Here is a 23,256-nt window from a genome sequence, read left to right as displayed (position 1 = left end):
CCTTAAAAACCTTTAAGGAAGGAGATTCCAACACCTCCCTAAGTAACCCATTCCAGTGCTTCACCACCCTCCTAGTGAAAAAGTTTTTCCTGATATCCAACCTATACCTCCCCCACTGCAACTTGAGACCATTACTCCTTGTTCTGTCATCAGGTACCATTGAGAACAGTCTAGATCCATTCCCTTTGGAACCCCCTTTCAGATAGTTGAAAGCAGCTGTCACTCCCCTCTCATTCTTCTCTTCTGCAGACTAAGCAATCACAGTTCCCTCAGCCTCTCTTCATAAGTCATGTGCTCCAGCCCCCTAATCATTTTTGTTGCCCTCCGCTGGACTCTTTCCAATTTTTCCTCATCCTTGTAGTGTGGGGCCCAAAACTGGACACAGTACTCCAGATGAGGCCTCACCAATGGCGAATAGAGGGGAATGATCACATCCCTTGATCTGCTGGCAATGCCCCTACTTATACAGCCCAAAATGCTGTTAGCCTTCTTGGCAACAAGGGCAGACTGTTGACTCATATCCAGCTTCTCGTCCACTGTAACCCCTAGGTCCTTTTCTGCAGAACTGCTTCCTAGCCATTCGGTCCCTAGTCTGTAACAGTAAATGGGATACTTCCATCCTAAGTGCAGGACTCTGCACTTATCCTTGTTGAACCTCATCAGGTTTCTTTTGGCCCAATCCTCTAATTTGTCTAGATCCCTCTGTATCCTATCCCTACCCTTCAGCATATCTACTATTCCTCCCAGTTTAGTGTCTGCCACCACATCATAACCTAGTCCCAGATTTGGACCTTAGCATCCAAAATATGGGGGTTAGCATGAAAACCTCCAAGCTTAGTTACCAGCTTGGACCTGGTAAAGCTGCCACCACCCAAAAAATTAGAGTGTTTTGGGGCACTCTGGTTCCCCCAAAAACCTTCCCTGGGGACCCCAAGACCCAAATCCCTTGAGTCTCACAACAAAGGGAAATAAACCTTTTCCCTTCCCCCCTCCAGGTGTTCCTGGAGAGATACACAGAAGCAAACTCCGTGAATCTACACAGAGGGAGTCCACCCTCTCTATTTCCAGTCCTGGAAACACTAGCACTTCCCTCTTCACCCAGAGGGAATGCAAAGTCAGGCTAGTAAATCTAACACACACAGATTTCCCCCTGACTTCTTCCTCCCAGCAGTTCCCTGGTGAGCTGCAGACTCAATTCCCTGGAGTTCCCCACTAAAGTAAAACTCCAACAGGTCTTAAAAGAAAGCTTTATATAAAAAAGAAAGAAAAATACATAAAAATGGTCTCTCTGTATTAAAGTGACAAATACAGGGTCATTTGCTTAAAAGAATATTGAATAAACAGCCTTATTCAAAAAGAATACAATTTAAAGCACTCCAGCAACTATAGACATGTGAATACAAAACAACAAACCATCTTTGTACTCACAACTTAGGAAACAGAAGATTAGAAAGCAGGAAATAGAAAAATCACTCCTTATAGCCGAGAGAGTACAGGCAGAAGACCCAAGAACAAAGGACACACACACAAACTTCCCTCCACCCAGATCTGAAAAAGTCTGGTTTCCTGATTGGTCCTCTGGTCAGGTGCTTCAGATTACTTCTTTCCAGGTGAAAGAGATGTTAACCCTTAGCTATCTGTTTATGACAAGTGTCATCTGCAAACTTGCTGAGAGTGCATTCCACACCATCCTCCAGATCACTAATGAAGATGTTGAACAAAACCAGCCCCAGGACTGACCCTTGGGGAACTCCGCTTGATACCGGTTGCCAACTAGACATGGAGCCATTGATCACTACCTGTTGAGCCTGACAATCTAGCCAGCTTTCTATTCACCTTATAGTCCATTCATCCAGCCCATACTTCTTTAACTTGCTGGCAAGAATACTGTGGGAGACCGTATCAAAAGCTTTGCTAAAGTCAAGGAATAACACATCCACTGCTTTCCCCTCATCCACAGAGCCAGTTATCTCCTCATAGAAGGCAATTAGGTTAGTCAGGCATGACTTGCCCTTGGTGAATCCATGCTGACTGTTCCTAATCACTTTCCTCTCCTTTAAGTGCTTCAGAATTAGTTCCTTGAGGACCTGCTCCATGATTTTTCCAGGGACTGAGGTGAGGCTAACTGGCCTGTAGTTCTCCGGATCCTCCTCCTTCCATTTTTTAAAGATGGGCTCCACATTAGCCTTTTTCCAGTCATCTGGGACCTCCCCCGATCACCATGAGTTTTCAAAGATAATGGCCAGTGGCTCTGCAATCACATCCGCCAACTCCTTTAGCACCCTCGGATGCGTGCATCCGGCCCCATGGACTTGTGCTTGTTCACTTTTTCTAAATAGTCCCGAACCATTTCTTTCTCCACAGAGGGCTGGTCACCATCTCCCCATACTGTGCTGTGCTGTTTGTTAAGACAGAGGCAAAAAAATCATTGAGTACATTAGCTTTTTCCAATCCTCTGTCACTAGGTTGCCTCCCTCATTCAGTAAGGGGCCCACACTTTCCTTGACTTCCTTCTTGTTGCTAACATAGCTGAAGAAACCCTTCTTGTTAATCTTAACATCTCTTGCTAGCTGCAACTCCAAATGTGATTTGGCCTTCCTGATTTCACTCCTGCATGCCTGAGCAATATTTTTATACTCCTCCCTGGTCATTTGTCCAATCTTCCACTTCTTGTAAGCTTCTTTTTTGCATTTAAGATCAGCCAGGATTTCACTGTTAAGCCAAGCTGGTCGCTTGCCATATTTACTATTCTTTCTACACATCGTGATGTTTTTTTCCTGCAACCTCAATAAGGATTCTTTAAAATATAGCCAGCTCTCCTGGGCTCCTACGATGTCCAGGAGAGTCCTGTGAGTCCTATGATGGTTTTTGAGTGAGCTCTTGCATGATCATTGTCTAAGTCATTGATTTAGGTCAGGACATGACACCTTGATTATGAAACCAAATTCTGATCTGTTTTCTTGAACATTTGGTGAGCAAGCATCTCTCCCTGTTTGGAGAAACTCACTGACATTTTCTCACTAAACCTGCAGTCAAAAGTAGGATTGAAAGCTGCTGTTATTAATAGACTGGATTCTACCTAATTCTACCTAATCTAATCTAGGTGGGGGTAAAGACTTCGTATGCAAGATTTTCAAAGAACCTCTGTTCTAAGCATGCACACAGCCTACATTCCCCGGTGCAGATGGGCATGTATGTGCACATATGGGTAATTTGCCAAGCTGCCCTGTGCATATGCACATTTAAAACACACACCCAGAAGGGTCTTTGAATGTTTGAGCCTAAATGTTCAGAACAAAAAAAGGCCTAGTATATCTTAGACATTTCTTCATTAAATTATACTTTCCTAAGACTGGAGCAGTGGGACTGAACACTGGGTCTCCACAGCATGGGGGAGTGCTCTAACCACCAGACTACATGGTTATTGTCAGGCAGGCCCCTCCCCCCCCAACACACACACACACACACACACACACACACACACACACACACACACACACACGACTCTTCAATTATTTATCCAAAGTGCAACAGTTTCAACAGGTGAGATTGAGGGAGCCCCACATCAAACTATCCCATAGCTCAGTGGTTAGGGTACTCACGTGAGCGGTGGCAGATCATTGCTCAAATCCCTTTTCCCACTCATGCAGAGGGGGACTTGAACCAGGAGTCTCCCACATTGCGTTACCTCTGGACTAAGAGTTCTATGGGAGCTCCCCTACCCCCTAGCTGTTTTGTGAGAACTTGCCTCAGGGGTATGATCGGGTGTACTCAAGCCATGCCTACTGGATTGGGCCCTGCGCATGACTTAGGCAGCCAAATACCTATCTTCCCTCGTTTGTGACTCGCTCTAGGATTTAGGTGGGAGATAGACATCCAGACTGGAATGAGGAAACCTGCACTGGAGCTTAGGGCCTAAACTCCTCTTGTGCATCTGGGCCAGAGGGTCTTTTTAATTGAGACTTTCCAATTTTTGTTTGTGTAATTGATGGCAGGAGTGACTAGAACCTTGGACAGATGCTTTTAATCTTTGTATAAATCTAAACAAACAAATCAAGTTACAGATCAAATTTTAACATATACTGTTTTGTACATAATCATACCAAGGGCTCTAGTCCCCTTTTAGATTAACAGAATATCTTGTAATGTTTGGCCACAAGGTGGAGACTAGGTACAAAGTGTAAGAGATACAGTTGGAATATCCTTTTTCTAAGCTTCAGAAAATAAATATTTAAAGTAACTATTGGTAAATATTATGACTTTATGCAACCAGAACAATTTGCCAATGAAAACTGTCTCCACGGATACCAGAACAATTTCCCTAGCATTTCATTGCTTGGCACAATTCACTGTGCGTATGGTGAGGCATGTTAACTTAAAAGACTGTAGCATTCTGCTCTGTCTGATCAGAAAAAAACACCACATTTTACAAGACCAACATAAAGTGTGAACACTTTACCAGTCCCTTAGCAGGTACAGACTTGTTATAAATAAGCCACTTCTGAAAACCACGGTCTTCTCTTGCCCAAATTTTAGGGTCCTTGCTGACATTCCCCATGTGGGGTTCCTTACTAGGAACAAGGTAAAACAACTCATGACCATGTTCAGAACTTAGTTTAAATTAACAGTAAGCTTAGTATTTTTTTTCAAAACCAATCCAAAAACTTCTGGTAAAGCAGAGAATCTGTTTAAAAGATTTGAGATATTTTTCTCTATTGTAGTTTCTCTTTGTTTAGGCTGATTCTCCTGTAGCTCTTCCAGAGTGTTAGGGCACAGAAAGAGAAATGTGCACCAGATTCTGCTCTCAGTTCTACAAATGTAAGTCAGGAATAACCCCACTGACATCCATAGAATTACACTGGTATAAAACCAGTGTAGATCAGAATCAGGCCTAGAATCAGTGTAGATCTGATCAATGAGATCAGAATCAGGCCAAATAATAGCAAATGGCATAAGTGTCATCTCATGTGTATTTTTGTGTATATTAGCTAAGGTCTCAGAGAGCCAACTGAGCCGACTCTTGCACCTGCTCAGATCTCTGTGCAGATGAGGGCTCCATGGCAAAACTTCTGCTGAATAATCCCTAACATTTTAGCTTATTTACCGCATGTGGTTTAGGCAATACTCAAAACAAGTATCTTGCCCAGCACTATTCCTATACAAAGTATCCATTTACTACTAAAGCAAACTTAATTGTTTTTATTTAAAAAAATCACCTAGTCTAGTAATTGTCTAAATTACATTTATTGTAAAAACTGCTTTAGCCGCTGGTCAAAGTTTTCAAACTTGGGTACCTGAAACTAGGCACCTACATCTGTATTTTTATGCACATAGAAAAGGAGTTTCTTTTTTTGAGATACTGAATATTTGTAGCTCCCAGTGACTACATTTTAAGGTGGCTAACTGTAGACATCCAAATGTGAAATAGTGGGCACTGTTGATTGAGCAAAATCTTTTTATGAGCACAATACATTACTGTGAAATCCCTAAGAAATCCCACTCTTATCAAATAAAGTATGCATTTTAATGTCTGTTTTTTTCCTTCTACTTTTTTTAGTGTGGTATCCTTGGAAATAACCTCAAAGACCTGGTAGATAAATACCAGCATTATGAAGAAGCCTCATCTGGGCTTTTGTCAGGTCTCCAGACATCTGAAGTCGCTGTGAACAAACAGCTGTCTGAGCCAATTGCAGTGGATCCTAAGAACCTCCAAAGGCAACTAGAAGAAACCAAGGTAAAACCCCCCAACAAACTAAATAAATCATCACTTGTTGTTGAAAGGACAGAATAGTCTAACATAATTTAAATGATTAAGGGCAATATTATTGCATTTTATGTATATATGTAGCTCCTACTGACCTTGAACTTGACTGTCTGAAGTATTATCTGAAAATCTTTGTGTTAAGAATAAAGCACATGGCAGACTTTTACAGAAACTGGTTTATGTGGTGAGGAAAAAATGCCATTGATGGTGGGTGGGGCCAATAACTTCTTAGTCATAGTTATCAGGTGAGGAGGTGAAAGCTGGAAGGTTTAGCAGCTTGGTGGAAACTCAGTGATTCTGATAATTGCTGCTGTGAACGCTTGGTAGCAGGAGGGGTTTGGGGCCATGGTTGCTGATGGAGAAGGGAGCATCATCTCTCTGTATCTGACTTTCTGCTCTGTTTTTTTCTCTAAAACTCACCCCTTTTTTCTGATACTGTCCTATATCAGATGCTGCAGATGAAAGTGTAAGAATCTTGCAGTAGGCAGATGTAGAAAATCTGTCCTCTACATTAGGTCCTGTCCTGATCTTTAAGACCTTCCCTGAGGGAAAAAAAAGACCCATGTTTTTGCATTGAGATAACTAACTCAAAATATCGTCTTGATGTGAAATCCTAGTGGAGATAAGGCAATATAGTTTCCTAAGTTCCCTCTGAGCTGCACAGCGCCATGGCCTTGCAGCAGCCTATTAAGAGCCATGCAGGCACTCAGGGCTGCAATGGGGAGAGATGCCTTTCCCTCAGCCCTGGACCTGCTGCGGCACCTCTTCCCCGGCCCCAACTCAGCCCAGCCCAGACAGTACCATGTTTATAATTGCACCAGGCACACATCCACTTCACTTGCACTGCCTCCCAGCGACTGCAGCACTAGCTCCTCTCAGGCCACTCCCCCATGCTCCTCTAGGTCCGCTGGCCCAGGGCTTCTCTCTGTACCCCTCCTTCCCCCACTCCTCTTAGTCGGATGTCGCTGAGGGCTCCTGCCTCTACCTCTGTCACCGGCAGGTAGCACCTGCCGGCTGCCTGCCAGTGACCGGGGGAGGGGAAGGAGCCCACAGCTGTTGCTGCTCCTATGAGCAACCAGTGAGAGATGGTCCACTTCTTCGTTCTCCCCTGGGGAGCCCGAAGCGCGGACCGTCACTGGGGGCCTGGACTGCGGATGAACCTGCAGTGGCCCAGGGAGAGGTGCCCCTCCCCCTGCCCAAACCCCTCATCCCCGGCCCCACCCCAGAGCCTGCACCCTCCTGCACCTTCCCCAAACTCCTCATCCCCAGCTCACACCCCCAGCTGGAGCCCTCACCTCCTGTACTCCAACCCTCTGCCTTATCTCTGAGCCCTTGGCCCCACCCCAGAGCCTCCAGCCAGAGTCCTCACCCTCTGCTCCCCAACCCTCTGCTCCAGCCCTGAGCCCCTTCCCACACTTAGAACTCCTCGGCCCCACGCCTGCCACATGAGTTTTATTATGTGCACCAATATGGAGATGATGAGTCACATATCACCTCCATATTGGTACACATAACAAAATTAATTCCGCACGTATGTGGGAAAAAATTGGAGGGAGCACTGGTGTACCTCAGTATAGCTAGTTAAGGGAAACCCCAGGCTACAGGTTGACCTTACTAACTACACTGAGGTAAAAACAATCTGTGCCTGACTGAATTCTGCATGCTCTGTCCAGCCATATGAGAGGAATCTCATGTGGCTAGGCATAGTAAGTACAGTAGAACCTCAGAGTTACAAATTGACCAGTCTGCCACACACCTCATTTGGAAACAAAAGTATGTAATCAGGCAGCAGCAAAGACCCCCACCTCCCCAAAGGCAAATACAGTACATTACTGTGTTAAACATAAACCATTAAAAAAATAAAGGGAAAGCAGCATTTTTCTTCTGCCCAGTAAAGTTTCAAAGCTATATTAAGTCAGTGTTTAGTTGTAAACTTTTGAAAGAACAACCGTAACATTTTGTTCAGAGCTACGAACATTTCAGAGTTCTGAACAATCTCCATTCCCAAGATGTTTGTAAATGTGAGGTTCTGCTGTAAGCAGTTTTCCACAGGAGCTGGTTCTGTCTCTGTGGAATCACAGGTTTGGGAGCTGGTATAAGGTACCTTGTACAAGGGATGATGAATTTTGTCATCTTTGAATTTACTACTAAGGGTTTGATTAGTCCTCCACTATCACAGGAAGGGTGCACTTTGCACCCTTTTACACAAGCACAGGCATCTGTGCTTAGGGTATTCACCACAAGATCAGAACAGGCAATGATTGTTTTGTGGCCCTGTCTGGGGGTTCTGCCAAGCAGGCTGACTTTAAGCCATTGCCAGGACTCTATAGGAGCTCTGCTAGTGAAGACCTGGGGATGTACTGAATCACTGGACCCCGACAGGACTATGATTATGCTCCCTCCTTAGCCAGCACTGCTTCCTGCTGGGGTGGTGCTGAGTGGGTCCAGGCTCCTGATTGGGCTGTGAGTGCTTTGTACCAATGTGACCCACCGTCTAGGCCAGTAGTCCCCAACTTTTTTCGTCTGGCAAATGCCAGATGACAAGCCATGGAGGACCATAGTTGCGGACGAGCATCCGTCGAAATGCCACCGACAAGCAGCGTCATCCAGAGCCATCACCGCCGAAATACCGCCGAAAATCGGCAGCATTTCAGCGGCGATGCCTCTGGATGACGCATCTTGTCGGCAGCATTTTGGCGGATCCTCGTCCGCCAGCCAGTATGCGGGCACACTTAGAAGCCCTGACGGGCACCATGGCGCCCACAGGCACCGCGTTGGGGACCCCTGCTCTAGGCAGATGTTCTGTCACCATGGGACTCAGGCCCTTGGTTACATCATCAGAAGCCAGTGGTAAACCGGGCAAAATTTAACTCTTAGAATTTGCATATTTAAACTATTGCCACATGTTTGTGTTTCTGCGAGATACAGTGAAATCTCTCCAGGGCAAGGGCAGTGTCTTCTTCTGTGTTTTATAAACTACTGTGTAAATTTTACACTACTAGTTAAAAAAATATAACAACATGATAGGCAGAGAAGCAGGGAAAACAATTAGAACATGCATAAGACAATTAGAACATGCATGTTCTTAACATAGGGTGAAATCCTGGCTCCATTGAAGCCTGTGACATAACTCTCATTAACTATGGTGGAGTCAGGATTTTATAAAAATTGTTAAACTGTCTCATAATGTAATTATAATTGAACGGGAATAGTCTTCATTCATTTTCCAACTGGCAGGATAACTGCTCACTGTAATTTTTCTCTCTTTGTCTCTGTCTATCTCTGTCTCTCGCTCTTTCTCTGTCAGATGGAATATTCAATATGCATTTCATAATATAATTATGAATACCTCAGGATACTAATAATCATGTGTGAAAGCCCCGATTGAACCTATATTTTCTTTCTTGCACTTTACAAATAGTTGTCATACCAGATAAGTGTTTCCTTTAGTTGGCAATCTGGACAAGCAGGGTTTATTGAGGCACAATAGAGTCATTTTCCCCCTGGGAAATGAATGCTATACCCATCAGAACAGCCTGGGAAAAAACTTCTCTCTCCCACATTGCAGCACTGAAAACTGATACTTTGGTACACCAGAGCAGAATGATAGATAACACTGTAATATTTTAACAATCATCATACTTTTAAAAGAGTAATATTTGTTATTTTATAATTAAAAATGTAAATTTTGAACTCTGAACTTCAAACTGATTTAGTTTCATTTGTGCTTCTGAGCTTCAGAAAAGTAGGAACAACACTGATTACAGTCTGAAGCTGTTTTTATACTCTTTGTTCCCTACTCCCAAATGAATTATATCCGGTATAATGCCAATTTTCATGCAACAGACACAAAAGAAGTGTGGACTGTGGCTCCTTTATGAAACTCCTACATGGATTGCTTGCAGCACAAAAGAACACTCAACTAGTATGTGCTGGGAATGAGGGGGAGGTGCACAGGCTCGAAAGAGTAAAAACAAGAGGTTCAAACCAGAATGAATAAAGAAGGCCAATTAGTGAATGCAAAACAAAGAGAATTTTTGAAAAAGTCAGGTGTTGTAAATTAAAGCTGCCCCTTTCAGCTAACATATACAGTTGATAATCTATCCAGACACTGACCTTTGCAGCATGAGGATAATATTTTTCTGGGATTAACTGTTCTTAAAAATATTCTTCAGTGCCTTAGGCACAAGCTTTCTTTCTTTCTATCACCATCTAATGTCTTCTGGTTTGTCCTACTTTTTTATTTTATTTTTTTATTTTGTAAACACAATATCTGTGGCCTGTGCAAGGAAAATGCCTCTTCATTTATGTTTGAGTTTCTCTATGGCAGCTAGTGTATCAGCTGCCACAGTGAAGTATATCAATGACATTCTCTTGATAGCAATACCTAAACTAAAATGGTAGTGTGTTCTGCACCAGAATGATTTCCTTGTTTTGGTATGGAAAGAACTAAAGTGCACCTCTCTTCCAGCTGCCTGAAAGTGCGTAGAGGTACCATCAGTAAAGGACGTAAAGGTTTATTAATTTAGCATTGTAAGTGTATGTAACATTGCAGAATAGGTCGGACACGCCAGCATCAGAGTTCCTGCCTTTCAGAGCTTGCACTCAGTCTAAAGGCACGGGTGAGCACAATAAGTATAAAACAATACAGACTATTATCATATGGGTAAACGCAGGGTGTGTTCCACTGTCAGTAGAAGATTCACGGCACCTAGTGAGGCAGGGTAAAGTCCATGAAGTGTTCTTCCTGATTCAAGGCAATTTCGTACCAATTTGGTACCAGGTCTTGTTCAGTACAACCTGATGGGGACTGTTTCTTGATTGCCAAGTGTTGTAAATTCTTCCTTGTACTCTTAAACTTGCACAGTTCTCTGATACTGTGTTGATAAATTCGTTTGTTTTTCTTTTTGATAACTGATGTAAAGGCACTGCAAATGGTCTTAAAAGAATTCATCAAAAGGTATATAGCAAAGTTCCACATCAGAAATCAGTGACTAAGATAAGTGTTGTAAAACAGAAGGTCAGTAGAATGTTGGATACACTAACACAAGATCAAAACTTTTTCTGTCAGGAAGGGATCACAGATTGGGTAAATTTTATTCCAGAAGTAATTTTTTCTCTCTCTTTATTCATAGTTATAGGAGGAGTGATGTCAACTGCTCTAATTAAGGGTCTGCATTCCAGCCTCTTTTCAGTTGTTCAGTTACTCTGTCAACATCATATTACAGGCTGAATTTTTTCTTTATTGGTTTCTTCCTGAAGGTGCTTTTGGAAAGCTTGAGCAAAAATTTTTTTTCTATTTTTAAATATGGTGGAAATAAAAAATGAATGTTTCCCATTAAAAAAAAATTATTCTTACTCTTTTTAAAAAACAATTCCACTGTTAAAAATGCTGGGGATTGGAAATTGTGCATTGAGTGTGGCCAATAGTTATTTTCATGTGGTTAAGGGAGGATTCATTGTACATTCTAGTGTGGCTGACATCACTAATAGTGAAAATTCATTGAAAAATTGCAATCCACCTAGGTGGCAGATTGTGTATATTAATGGTCACTCTGCAACAGGAAGGATGAAATTGCATTCAGAATGGTGCAAATAAGGACAGGGCCGGCTCCAGGCCACAGCGCGCCAAGCGCGTGCTTGGGGCAGCATGCTGCGGGGGGCTCTCCGACGGTTGCTGGGAGGGCGGTAGGCGGCTCCGGTGGACCGGTCGCAGGCGTGGCTGCGGACGGTCCGCTGGTCCCGCGGCTCTGGTGGACCTCCCGCAGACACGCCTGTGGCAGCTCCACTGGAGCCGCAGGACCAGCTGACTGTCCGCAGAAACGCCTGCGGGAGGTCCACCGGAGCCGCGGCACTGGTGAGCAGCAGAGCGCCCCCCGCGGCGTACCGCCGTGCTTGGGGCGACGAAATTGCTAGAGTCGGCTCTGAATAAGGATCATTATTATGATACTCAGTCTCAGAAATCTACCTTACAAGAAAAAATTTGAAGGCTTGAGTTCTACTCCTTGTAGAAAACTAAAACTGACACTTTGAAGTTAACTGATAATCCTCAGGACAATAGAAGGGATTGAAATATTCTTAGAAATGCATTGTTCACTGTGGTTGAAGACTTCAAAAAGTGGGAAACAAAATAGGAACATTGAGAAACTATGAGTGAATAGAAATGCCCTGGAAATGGAATAAGCTACATGGTCAGATAAGTGAAGTAAGTTTATAAAGGAATTGCACAGGAACCTAGATTTCTGGAAGAGAGGGATAAAACTGTCTGGCAAAAAAGCAGAAGTATGTTCTTTGGACAAACTCCAAAAGGCATCCATGTTGCACCCTCTGTTGCACCATTTCGTGTTTCTAAAAATAAAGATGTGTGCATGAAACAATCCTTTAAGAACTGACTTGTAAGAGGCGTTAAGGCTATTGCAGCTCCCCTTACCACTGCTCTGTTCTGCTTTTTGCTTGCTCATGTCAGGCGTATTCAGGTATTTGTATGATAAATAAAAGTTCAGCTATGTCCACCAAATATACCTCATTGCAGGTTTCTCTTGTGTGCTGACTATGTGACTTTTAGCTTTAGTGAACGGTATTGAAATTTAAAGCAATGCAATTTTACAGGTTCTGCAGGGGCAGGTGTCTAATCACCAGGTTGCTGTAGAGAAACTGAAAAAAGCGGCTGAAGTGCTTTTGGATACCAGGGGAACTTTACTACCAGACAAAGATGAAATCCAGAAAACACTGGGTAAGACTTTTATTATTTCCCAATTCCGTCATTTATCTCTCAAGTCTGCACCTACATGCTGGAGGAGAAAGGGGATGAATGTTCCACCCTCCCTTGTCATTTTTCATTTCTATGTCTTAGTGGGCCATATGTTGCCACTACTTAGTGACTTTATTGTAGTGCTTAAAAAAAAAGAAAATAAATTCACAAATAAAGTAATATTGCCATAATAGTGTTCAAATAAAGAGCTTACAATCAAAATAGCCAGGGCAGACAAAGGGTAGGAGAAATGAGTTATTATTGTCCCCATTTTGCAGACAGGGACCTGAGACAAAGAGTGACTTGTCCAAGGTCACACAGGAAGTCTGCAACAGAGGGAAGTTGAGGATCGCGAATATCCCCCAGTGGTCTGTGTCCTGACTCTAATTATTTAAAAACTACAAAATTATTTAAAAACCAGCGAAATCATTTCCCCCTTCACTTAAGTATTTTTCTGTCGATTGCACTGTCACTGCTAGAACATCTAATCTTAAACAATAAAAAAATTAAAACCAGAATGGCATTCTTTCCCCAATTTCTTCTGTTTTTGCAGTTGTAGGTTCTGATCCTGAAATACTTATATGCTTGTCTTTAAACACTTAATTTGTCTCAAATTAAGTACATATGTAAGTATTTGCAGGATCAGGAAGTATATAATAAACATATTTGGGTTGTGTTCAACTCTGTGTGGTTAAAACTGGATTAACATTGAATTTACACCTCTTTACTAAAGTAATGTACTATACAGAAGAATGTACAGCGGAGTAAAGATTTTGGCACAGAGAAACTATTATAGTGGAACACATGGATAATGGCTGCTTAAACTCAATTCTTTTTCAAGGGCAGACATGTGGTTTCAGTAAGAAAATGGGGAAGAAGAGGCGGCTACGGGAGATGACGACTTAACTTACTTGAGAGTGTTCTTTGAAATTATTACTGCCATAATAGACAACAGTATTAGAACATGTATCTGAAGCTAAAGATACAATGGAAAGATGGATATGCAGGCTTATTCCTTTAATTCCCTAGTTTCAACCTTGAAGTCAGTGGAGTACATCTGTTTAACATCGTTCGGATTACAAATTTCTGTATTAAAATCCTGTATTAAACCTCCTGTCTTGCTTATGCTCAGCTGGTGCTTTCTCTAGCATTTACACTCTTTACTTGTGATTTTTTTTTAATGACTTTTCAGTTTGGTTGGTAACTTTTCCTGTATTTTCCTCTCTGTTTTTCTAGCTGTTTATTTACTGTCTGAAAGATAGATATTTGATATGCATATACCTTTTGGAAGGCCTGGTATCAATGTAGATGGACAGACAGTTCTGAAGCAGTAAAGGCTGAAAAAGAAAACCATCTCTGGGCTTTCTGAGAGTATTTACTTGTCTTTGTGACTTAGAAAGTAGGAGAGGTCTGGACTCATTTTCCTTCACATGGATAACAAAAGCCACAGTGAGAATCAGTCAATAGAAACAGACACCTGGTTTTGCAAAGGTCTCTGTGTTGGGCTCTAGGAATCAGGAGCTCCCTGGGTCAGCTTTTTCTGTTTCTTTCTGTCACCTAGAACTTTTATAATTTACACTGCCTGGCCTGTTTAGGGCAAGGAGGCCAACTACCCAGATTAAGTGAGTTATCCATGTTGCCCAGCTGCTTTGCTGTACCCTAGTCCCAAACAAATCAGAGAAGAAGGAATACCCATGCACTCCAAGCTTCAGGAGTTCTGCTCCCAGCAATCAGTAAGTCCTGGCTCAGACCCAGATCAAGATTCAGTAAAAATCCTCTTAACACCTTCAGAACAGTCACTGGCTTCCTGGACAGCTGCTGGAGAGGGCCTGTAAACGTCTTGTCTCTATTTACTAGGATGATATAAGTAGAATGGTGTATGTCTAAATTTTTCACTCCCTCATATTTATATATACTGTATATAAGTATTAAGTATTCAGACTCTCATATTAAAAATAATCCTTGTATTGATATTTACTGTATTGTGACCGGTTTGCTGCTTGGGGAATTATTGATTATTTCACATGTTGAGATTTGAAAATGTGAGAGGACTGTAAAACATATTTTAATTTAAGAAGTTGACTAGTTGGCCTTGCAAAGGGCAGGGCATATCAACTAATTACCATATTTGACAGGTAAACACTGAGGAAGGAGAGAAATTAGTGAGAGTTATGACTAGAGCAGTGGAGTGAAATTAAAAGAAAGAGAAAAAATCTGATTACCAGGAAAAACTTTCCACTAATGACATGTATTAGCCTGTGGAATAGTCTATCTAAATAATAGTTGGAATCATCATTACTTGAGACATTAAAACTAGAGGAGACAAGGCACAAGTAAATGTTCTTTAAAGAATAATTGCAAAGAGAAGGGGATGGATTAGATGAGCTAAAACATTAGGAATTAGATCCTCCAGGATGATGTGGTCACTTTGGGTCACACAACCAGTGCATTCTGGCCAATAGTGTATCCAGCCTTGGGAGGTTCACTCCAGTACAAGGCAGATCATCTCCTTGTGTAAAGTGGGTATACAAGTTCTTATATCATCATCCTACTCTGATGACAGCATAGGGGCATATCTGGAGGAAAAAGTGTGGGATTGGGATGCCCTATGCTTCACTAATCCCTCGCTGCTGTCTCAGTCCTTTGGAGCTGTTAACAGCTGTCAGTAATTAGAGTATCCAGTGACCAGCCCTGCAAACAGTTGCTTCAGGAATGGGGAGTGCAAAAGGAGGCTTTAAGCCACCTTTTGCCCCCGATCCTGAGCTGTCCTATGTGCTCCTCAGCCATAACTGAAGATCCAGCCTTTTGATTGTGTATTGTCAAGGGGCAAATCCCAAGGTCCTTATCTTGGCAAGTCTGCCTCATAAGAACATAAGAATGGCCATACTGGGTTTGACGAGGATCCTGTATTCTATCAGTGACCAGTGCCACATGCTTCAGAGGAAATGACCAGAACAGGCAGTCATGGAATGATCCATCACCTGTGCTCCACTCCCAGCTTCCGCCAGTCACAGGCTCGGGACACCCAGAGCATAGGGTTGCATCCCTAACCATCTTGGCTAATAGCCATTGATGGACCAATTCTCCATGAATTTATCTTATTCTTTTTTGAGCACCACTGTAGTTTTGGGCTTTACAATATTCTCTGGCAAAAAAGTTCCACAGGATGACTGTGCATTATGTGAAGAAATACTTTGTTTTGTTTGTTTTAAACCTGCTGCCTGTTAATTTTATTTGGTGATCCCTGGTTCTTGTGTTATATAAAGGAGTAAATAATACTTCCTATTTACTTTCTCCATGCCATTCATAATTGTATAGACATCTACCATATCCCCTCTTAGTCATCTCTTTTCCAACTTGAAAAGTCCCAATCTTATTAATCTCTCCTCATACAGAAGGTATTCCATACCCATAATCATTTTTGTTGCCCTTCTCTGTACCCTTTCCAAATATAATACATCTTTTTTGAGATGGAGTGACCAGAACTCCATGCAGCATTCAAGATACGGGTGCACCATGGATTTATACAGTGGCATTATGATATTTTCTGTCTTGTTATCTAATGGTTTGTAACATTAGCTTTTTGATTGCCCCTGCACATTGAACAAATGTTTTCAGAGAACTCTGCACTGAGGACTGAGCAAAAACAGAGTTAGAATTATAGGATTGGGCTTTTAGTTATTTCCTTTCTATTTATTTCTCTCAGATGACATTGTTGGCAGATATGACAGTTTATCCAAGTCAGTGAACGAACGGAATGAGAAGCTCCAGATAACGTTGACTCGTTCCCTCAGCGTGCAAGATGGTTTGGATGAAATGCTTGACTGGATGGGAGGTGTTGAAAAGAGCCTTGAAGAACAGGGTCAAATGCCTTTGAATTCTGCTGCTATTCAGGATATCATTAGTAAAAATATTGTAAGTAGCATTCTTTGAAGGAAACACTTGCCTGCTAATTCAGATAATGTTTAACAATTTCAAGAAATAATCTTAGTCTCAGATCAAATCCTTCAATGAATACAAAATAAACTTTGAAATCAGTGGCGTTACCCTGGTTTACATCAGGATCTGACTGTAATTATTTCTTCTTAAGAGCAAGGTGGGTATTGTTGTTATTATTCCTCAGTATTACATCGTGGGGATTTAAAATAAACAAAAACATCTTTCACAACATACAAGACTTTGAAGCATAAGAGGGGGAAAGAGACTATCAAATTCCCAATGAGCCACCAATAAATCCTGACAAGGTTGGCTCCATAGGTTTTAGCAATCAAGAGTTTTGATAAACTCTCTGCAGAATTCCTGTATTCTAAATGCTCAAATGCACTCGTTCTACTTTGACTTTCCTTAGAATTCTTACATTCCCTGTGAGTGCTGTTTTCTGGAGGTCACTGATCATGATACCTGTCACTCCTGACATGTAGAGCCCTGCATGGATACCAGATTATGTCTGTGGATAGAAATCGGTATCCCTTGAATGGCAGGGCTCTCCCAGGAACTGCAGCAGTGTAAAGAGCAGAATGTGGGTCCGTCACTCCCAGGAGTCAGCGCCCCGCCCCGGCAGCTCCTCCAGTACAGCTGTACCACCCCTGTCCCTTCCACGCAGCTGTCTGCGTGACTGTATCTCCTGTCTGGGTCTGTACAGCTGTGCCAGAGATTGGGGGTGGGTAGGGGTGGTACAGCTGCGCTGAAGTTGCTGCCGGCGTAGGGCGCTGGCTCCTGGGAGTGATGGCTCCACATTTTGCTCCTTTCGCCACTGCGGTTCCCAGGAGAGCCCTGCCATTCAAGGGATACCGATTTCTATCCGCAGATATAAATTTGTATCCGCACAGAGCTCTACTAATGTCTTCTTGAGCTTCTAATTCATACCTTTAGAGATCACTCTAAGAACTTCAGTAATCATTGGGATCATCTTTATTCTAGATTTCCATAATCATTGCGATTTTTGATAGTTCTTTGTACTTCACTATCTTCTCTTCTTGTTTCTTTTGTATATTTCTGTCTGCTGCTATGGCACTATCTATTAACGTGTTCTTGTTTGTCTTCTGTTCAACAGCAACAGCAACGTCCAGCCTGTTTGGTCTGTGACAACTGCCAGATACCTAAACTATTTGTCTCTTTATTCTCTAGATCAGTGGTTCCCAAACTTGTTCTGCCTCTTGTGCAGGGAAAGCCCCTGGCGGGCCGGGCCGGTTTGTTTACCTGCTGCATCCGCAGATTCGGCTGATTGCAGCTCCCAGTGACCAAAGTTCGCTGCTGCAGGCCAATGGGAGCTGCTGGAAGCAGTGTGGGCCAAGGGACATACTGGCCGCCGCTTCCAGCAGCTCCCTTTGGCTTAGAGCAGTGAACTGCAGCCATGGGAGCCACGATCGGACGAATCTGCAGACGTGGCAGGTAAACAAACCAGCCCAGCCCGCCAGGGGCTTTCCCTACACAAGCAGCAGAACAAGTTTGGGAACCGCTGCTCTGGAGCACTTTTGATTCAGTGGTCATAATACTACATGGTTCATTTTCATACTTGCCACATAGGCTACACTGCATATGCTTGGCATCCTCATTGTGTCTTTTCATATACTGTCTCCCAGCCCAGCTCCTACTGCTGCTCAACACATGCTCCACCATCTCTTCCTTTTCGGAAAACATTCTGCAGTTCAGGAAGCAGTTCTGTCAGTCAGTTTTGTTTTGAAAGCAATTAAGCTGCTCTTGTGAACTCATAATGAGGTTTTCTTTTTCTCTTTTGAGGTTCCCTTCTACAAGTGATGTGTTTGTTAAACTTCTGTCGCTAATGGGTTCTCTCTCCACTCCTGTCCTTGCATTTATTTCTGTGTAAACTTTCAATCTGTCCTCACTTCTTCTTTGACTTCTTTGTATTGGAACTCTTATTCCAAGATACTGGTACTGCTGACATACCTTGGATTCCTTGGTTCCTTCTTTAACTTATATGCCACTGATTGCACTGGTTTGCCCCTCTTTACAGATGCTGACACACATTTAGCCAAACCAACCTGTAGCTTGGTATCTTCACCAGACTTTTTGACTTGTGATCAGTCTCTGTATATTCTTTTATGACTGTCCCTATAGTTTCAGATCATTTATTCATAAGGGAAATGATCTTTGGATGAACTTAATGCATTTTCAGTGTCTTGATGATCCACAAATGTCATGTGGTTTTGGGTAGCCTAGCCACACCATTTCTAAGTTTTCTTTTTTTGTTTCTTCAGTGATCCTCCTTTTCAGTGTGAGGTGGGTGTTTTGTCCCTTTCATGTTTACTGTGCAACTATTTTGCTCAGGAGGCAGCGTTCCATTACAAGCTAGTGTTATCCAGATCTCTTTTGCCAGAATTGCCAGTAGAAGTTTCCACATAGTTTGTAAATACATGATTGATCTGTAATTCATAGGAACACTGTTGCCGTCTTTCATTTTTATAGAGGATGGCTCTCACTGTCTCCATCCATCTTGGACATCTGTTCTTCAAACATTTTATTAAGTCGTTCAAGCCATTATCTGTTCACCTATCTGGTCTGGGTTCTTTCCAAATCTTCATTCCTCTCAGTGCTTCATCTATTTCTTTCTTTGATATTCCTGTGTATTCCTCTATTTTGTGATTTTTAATTTTTTCTTATTGTTCTTATATTATTATTATTATTATATGGTGAACCTGAGTTATCAGTGTCATTTCTTAAGACTTCTTTATAACCCCTCCACAATAATTGTTTGTTTGTTTCAGATGCTGGAGCAAGATATTGCAGGTCGCCAAAGCAGTATAAATACTATGAATGAAAAAGTGAACAAATTCATAGAAACAACAGATCCATCCACTGCCTCCTGTCTGCAAGCTAGAATGAATGAGCTCTCTGTACGGTTTGCTGAAGCAAGTACCAGACACAAAGGGAAACTTGCAAAGATGGAGGAATTAAAGACCAAAGTGGAGTTGTTTGAAAGCCTATCAGAAAAACTTCAGTCATTTTTAGACAAGAAAACTCAGGCTCTCAATGAGACTGATGCTCCAGGAAAGGATGTTACTGAAGTGTCTCAATATATGCAGGTATTGTACAGCTCCATTTACACATAGTGTAGATTTCTGCCCTCACTTACTCAACTTATGGTAGCGCAGTCAGTATAACAAGCTGGTTTCCCAAATTTAATAGAACAGCTAAGATCAAGGATTGAATTTTGAACAACTGATCATAGAGCCCAATATAAAACTGTCATTTTCTGTTCATTTCTGCAGGAAACTAGTACGGCATTGATAGATCATAAAAAAGATCTTGAAGTTTTGCATCAGCTTCTTGAAGAGCTTTCTGTCCATGGTCTCCCTGGGGACAAAGCACTGGTTTTAGAAAAGTTAAATGCCTTGACAAAGAAGTTCAAGGAAGTGGAAGAGACTGTGAAGGAAAAGTTAGTACAATAATTATTAACATATTTCCACTTTATATGCAAGTAATACAATATATGTTTTGTAATGAATGTTATGCTTTTGTACATAGTGCATGGTGCTGATTAGGAAAAAGATAGCCCTCATGTTTGAGAGCACACTGTAGGCTGTTTGAAAGTAAGTGGTTCAAAGGCGGTATTGTCAACAGAAACAAAAGCAACCTTCACCTCCTGCCATGATATTTGCAGCAGTGCTATCAGTTCTAATAGTATCTATTGCACTGCTTCTCAAATGGAATATAAGGTTCTGCATGTGCAAGCTGCTATAAAGTTATGATTGGAATGAAAGGATGAAAGGAAAACTAAAAGAATGAATTTACATTATGATTGGACCGTATGTACAGAGAAACTAGATTTTCCAAATGTTACTCATACCCACAAAATATGTTTGAGATCAGGTTAATGAGACCAGGACACAAACGCTTCTTGTTCTGGTCCAGTCCAGAAACTGCAAACCAACCAAGTTGCTGAGGCATGTAAAATTCCCTTTTAAATGAACTGAGAGTCAAAATGATGTCACAAAAATAAAGTAGTTACACCATGGAACAGTGTCTCCGTTCAGTGTGCACATGTGATTGATGGCAGTGACAGTATTGGGTATGAAAAATCATGCTTAGATATTTTACAGTGTCAGACACTATAGAAAGGTAGCTAGATAGGCCTTTCCAAGAAACAGATTTTTAAACATTGTTATATAGTGATTTTTCAAAATCCCAAACTTTCTGATGACCTAGGCATCACTCAGTTCTCTGGTTGTTATTTCACTGTGGTATCAAACTGCTGGGACATAGGGGACATGTACTATCACAAGTTTCCTTCGCAGAGCAAAGTTCTTATTTGCTCACTACTCTCTCCCCTTGTTTAATCTCTCCATATTGCTGCTGTCAGAGACACTTTTTCTGTTTATTTTATGTATTATATCTCCCTTTTCCGCATCCCTTCTCCCACTGATGAGTTTTCTTGCAACAGCACAGAATGAAATTGTGATCTTCAAAGCATTGGGTCTCACACTGTCCTTGCTTTTATTGCATAGGATTATGTATAATTAATTTATCAGCACCACTGATGACTACGCTATAATGTATATAAGTTACAAAGTAAATTTAATAAGTCCCAAGACAAAAGGATATAATGGAGCCCTCATAAGTTTTGCTTCCCAAAGTCTCATTATCTCAATTTGGATCATTGACTAGAAAATATTTGAGATTGTCAGCTCCACTGTTAATTATCTGCCTTGCTGAAGCAGATAACTTTAACAAAATTTTAGTTATACTAGTAGTTTTGAATTGTACTGTAAATTCATGGGCCTCTTCCATACTCACTGAAGTCAGTAATTAAGCTCTCGTAGTCTTCAATGGCAGAAGGATTGAGTCAATAATTACTTAGTTCTGTTGATACAATTTCAGAATGATTAATGTTTTTCTGCACTCAAGTTCTCTTGCTGTCTTTAATTGTCTAGAGAAGAGAATGTATCATCTTGTCAGGAACAAATGGATATTTTCAAGCTCCATGTAGAATCTTTAAAGAAATGGATGAACGAGACAACAGATAGGATTCCAGCTGTGCAACCCTCTTTAAATACAGAGGATTTAAAGAAATCATTGGAAGATATTAGGGTGAGAGACTATATATAAGGAAGGATACTATTGCTAATGGAATTTTGGTAGCTGTTAATAACATAACAGCATGAAGTTAAAAGACAGTATTTTCAATTTGTTTCTAATATTGTGCAGTGTCATTTATATATCTCTATGTTTTGGAAGGAATATTCTCTCTTAATTGGCAGGCATCAAGTGGTAGTATTTTCCTTAGTGATGCCCACTCCCCCATAGATTTTAAGGTGCCTTATGTGCCACTTTCCCCCTTTTACGCTCCTAGAGTTAGCAGCCTGCCATATTCTAAAATACATAGCAGTCAGAACAATAGAGCATACAGACTCACTAACACTGCCAATAAGATCATTCTTTGGGTTTTATGATGTGTTACATAGGCCAAGAGCCCAGTATCTTCCCTAAAGGCCTTGTGCATCCCTTTCTCCATGCTAAGTGTTTCACATTGTTTTGTTCCTTTGAAAAATGTAATGAACAAACTGAAATATTACATTTTGGTTACTCAGAAATTAGAAGAGGAATGGACCTTAAAAGCACCTGAAATTCAGAAAATGAAGAGCAGAGGAACTTCATTATGTAACCTAATCAGTGCTGTGACTTCCCCTGCCAAATGCAGAGCAGCTTCAAAAGCAGGTATGCGTTTGTATGATCAGCTAACCCCATTTGTTGTAAATGTTCAATTTAAAAATAAAATGTCTTGCCTGTTAAATAAATGGGATGTAATTGGGTTTGCATTTAGTGCTTGTGTAAAATCAGTTTACCACATTGATCATCCTGAGCCCTATGTGGCTTGACCGTTGTTTACACTAAATCTCTGGCAGTTTACATTTACTTTGACTCCTTTACACTCCCAGGCTGATGTAAAGGGGCCTTAGTGAAAATGAGAATCATGCCCTAATGTTACAGAACAGGCACAAAATGAGCAGTGGAAGTGCAAGCTTCTTCACCCCACCCATAAGCCTGTGTCTTGGATTAGACACTTCTGGAGGTAAAAGGGTAGTTTAGTCTGCATGGCCATTCAGTGCTTGATATCACCTCTGAGTCTGCCGGGCAGTGCTAATTTAGACACTAGTGCTGCAGACAGTTAGGCACATTCATACTTTTGCTCCATGAGTACTGTCGACATCAGTGAAATTGCTCATACATGTAAAGTTAGGTATGTGCTTGAGAGTTTGCAGGATCATGGCCTTTGTGGTGGTGAGGACAGTTGTCTGTTTAAAAGATGAACTGAGATGAGCAAGCTTATTTCATGTGCAGTAGAGCACTTACCAGCAACCAGATAACAGCAGTTTTCAATAAAAATCGACATAAGTTGGAGCTGAACCGACAACATGGAGCAGAAAGGACTCTCTATCATATTAACACTCTCCTGAGCCAACCTATCCTGCCAGGTTGCAGCTTCAGCTTTTCTTTGCAATCTAATTTTTAAGAGAGTAAATCTCTGTATTTCAGAGTTTAAAGTAGTACCCATCACAGTAGCATGTCAGTGCTTAAATGTTGGTTTGTTTTACAGATACAGATAAATATTGTGAAACAGAATTTAAACAACTTGGGTAGAAATACATAGAGTGCCATAATGGCAAGAAAGGCATTCTCAGTCAGGGCCCCTGACCTTCTGAACTTGCTTCTGGATATGGTCCAAAGAAGCTCTGACTTGTCAACCTTCAAAACATATCTTCTTAGAGTAGCTAGTGGGGAA

The 23,256-nt window shown here is 41.6% G+C and overlaps 1 protein-coding gene across 1 annotated transcript in view; it reads left to right on the top strand.

Annotated features, from left to right (window-relative positions):
• DST (dystonin) overlaps positions 1-23,256 on the top strand; it is a 550,812-nt gene that overhangs the window by 400,373 nt on the left and 127,183 nt on the right. The window contains 7 exon segments of the mRNA XM_030558316.1: positions 5,558-5,734; positions 12,374-12,497; positions 16,222-16,430; positions 19,241-19,558; positions 19,745-19,911; positions 21,407-21,563; positions 22,064-22,190. Of these exon segments, the coding sequence (XP_030414176.1) occupies positions 5,558-5,734; positions 12,374-12,497; positions 16,222-16,430; positions 19,241-19,558; positions 19,745-19,911; positions 21,407-21,563; positions 22,064-22,190 (1,279 nt within the window).

Source organism: Gopherus evgoodei, chromosome 3, assembly GCF_007399415.2.
Source record: "Gopherus evgoodei ecotype Sinaloan lineage chromosome 3, rGopEvg1_v1.p, whole genome shotgun sequence".
In the NCBI taxonomy this organism is placed as follows: domain Eukaryota; kingdom Metazoa; phylum Chordata; order Testudines; family Testudinidae; genus Gopherus; species Gopherus evgoodei.
This window is presented reverse-complemented; position numbering and strand designations above follow the sequence as displayed.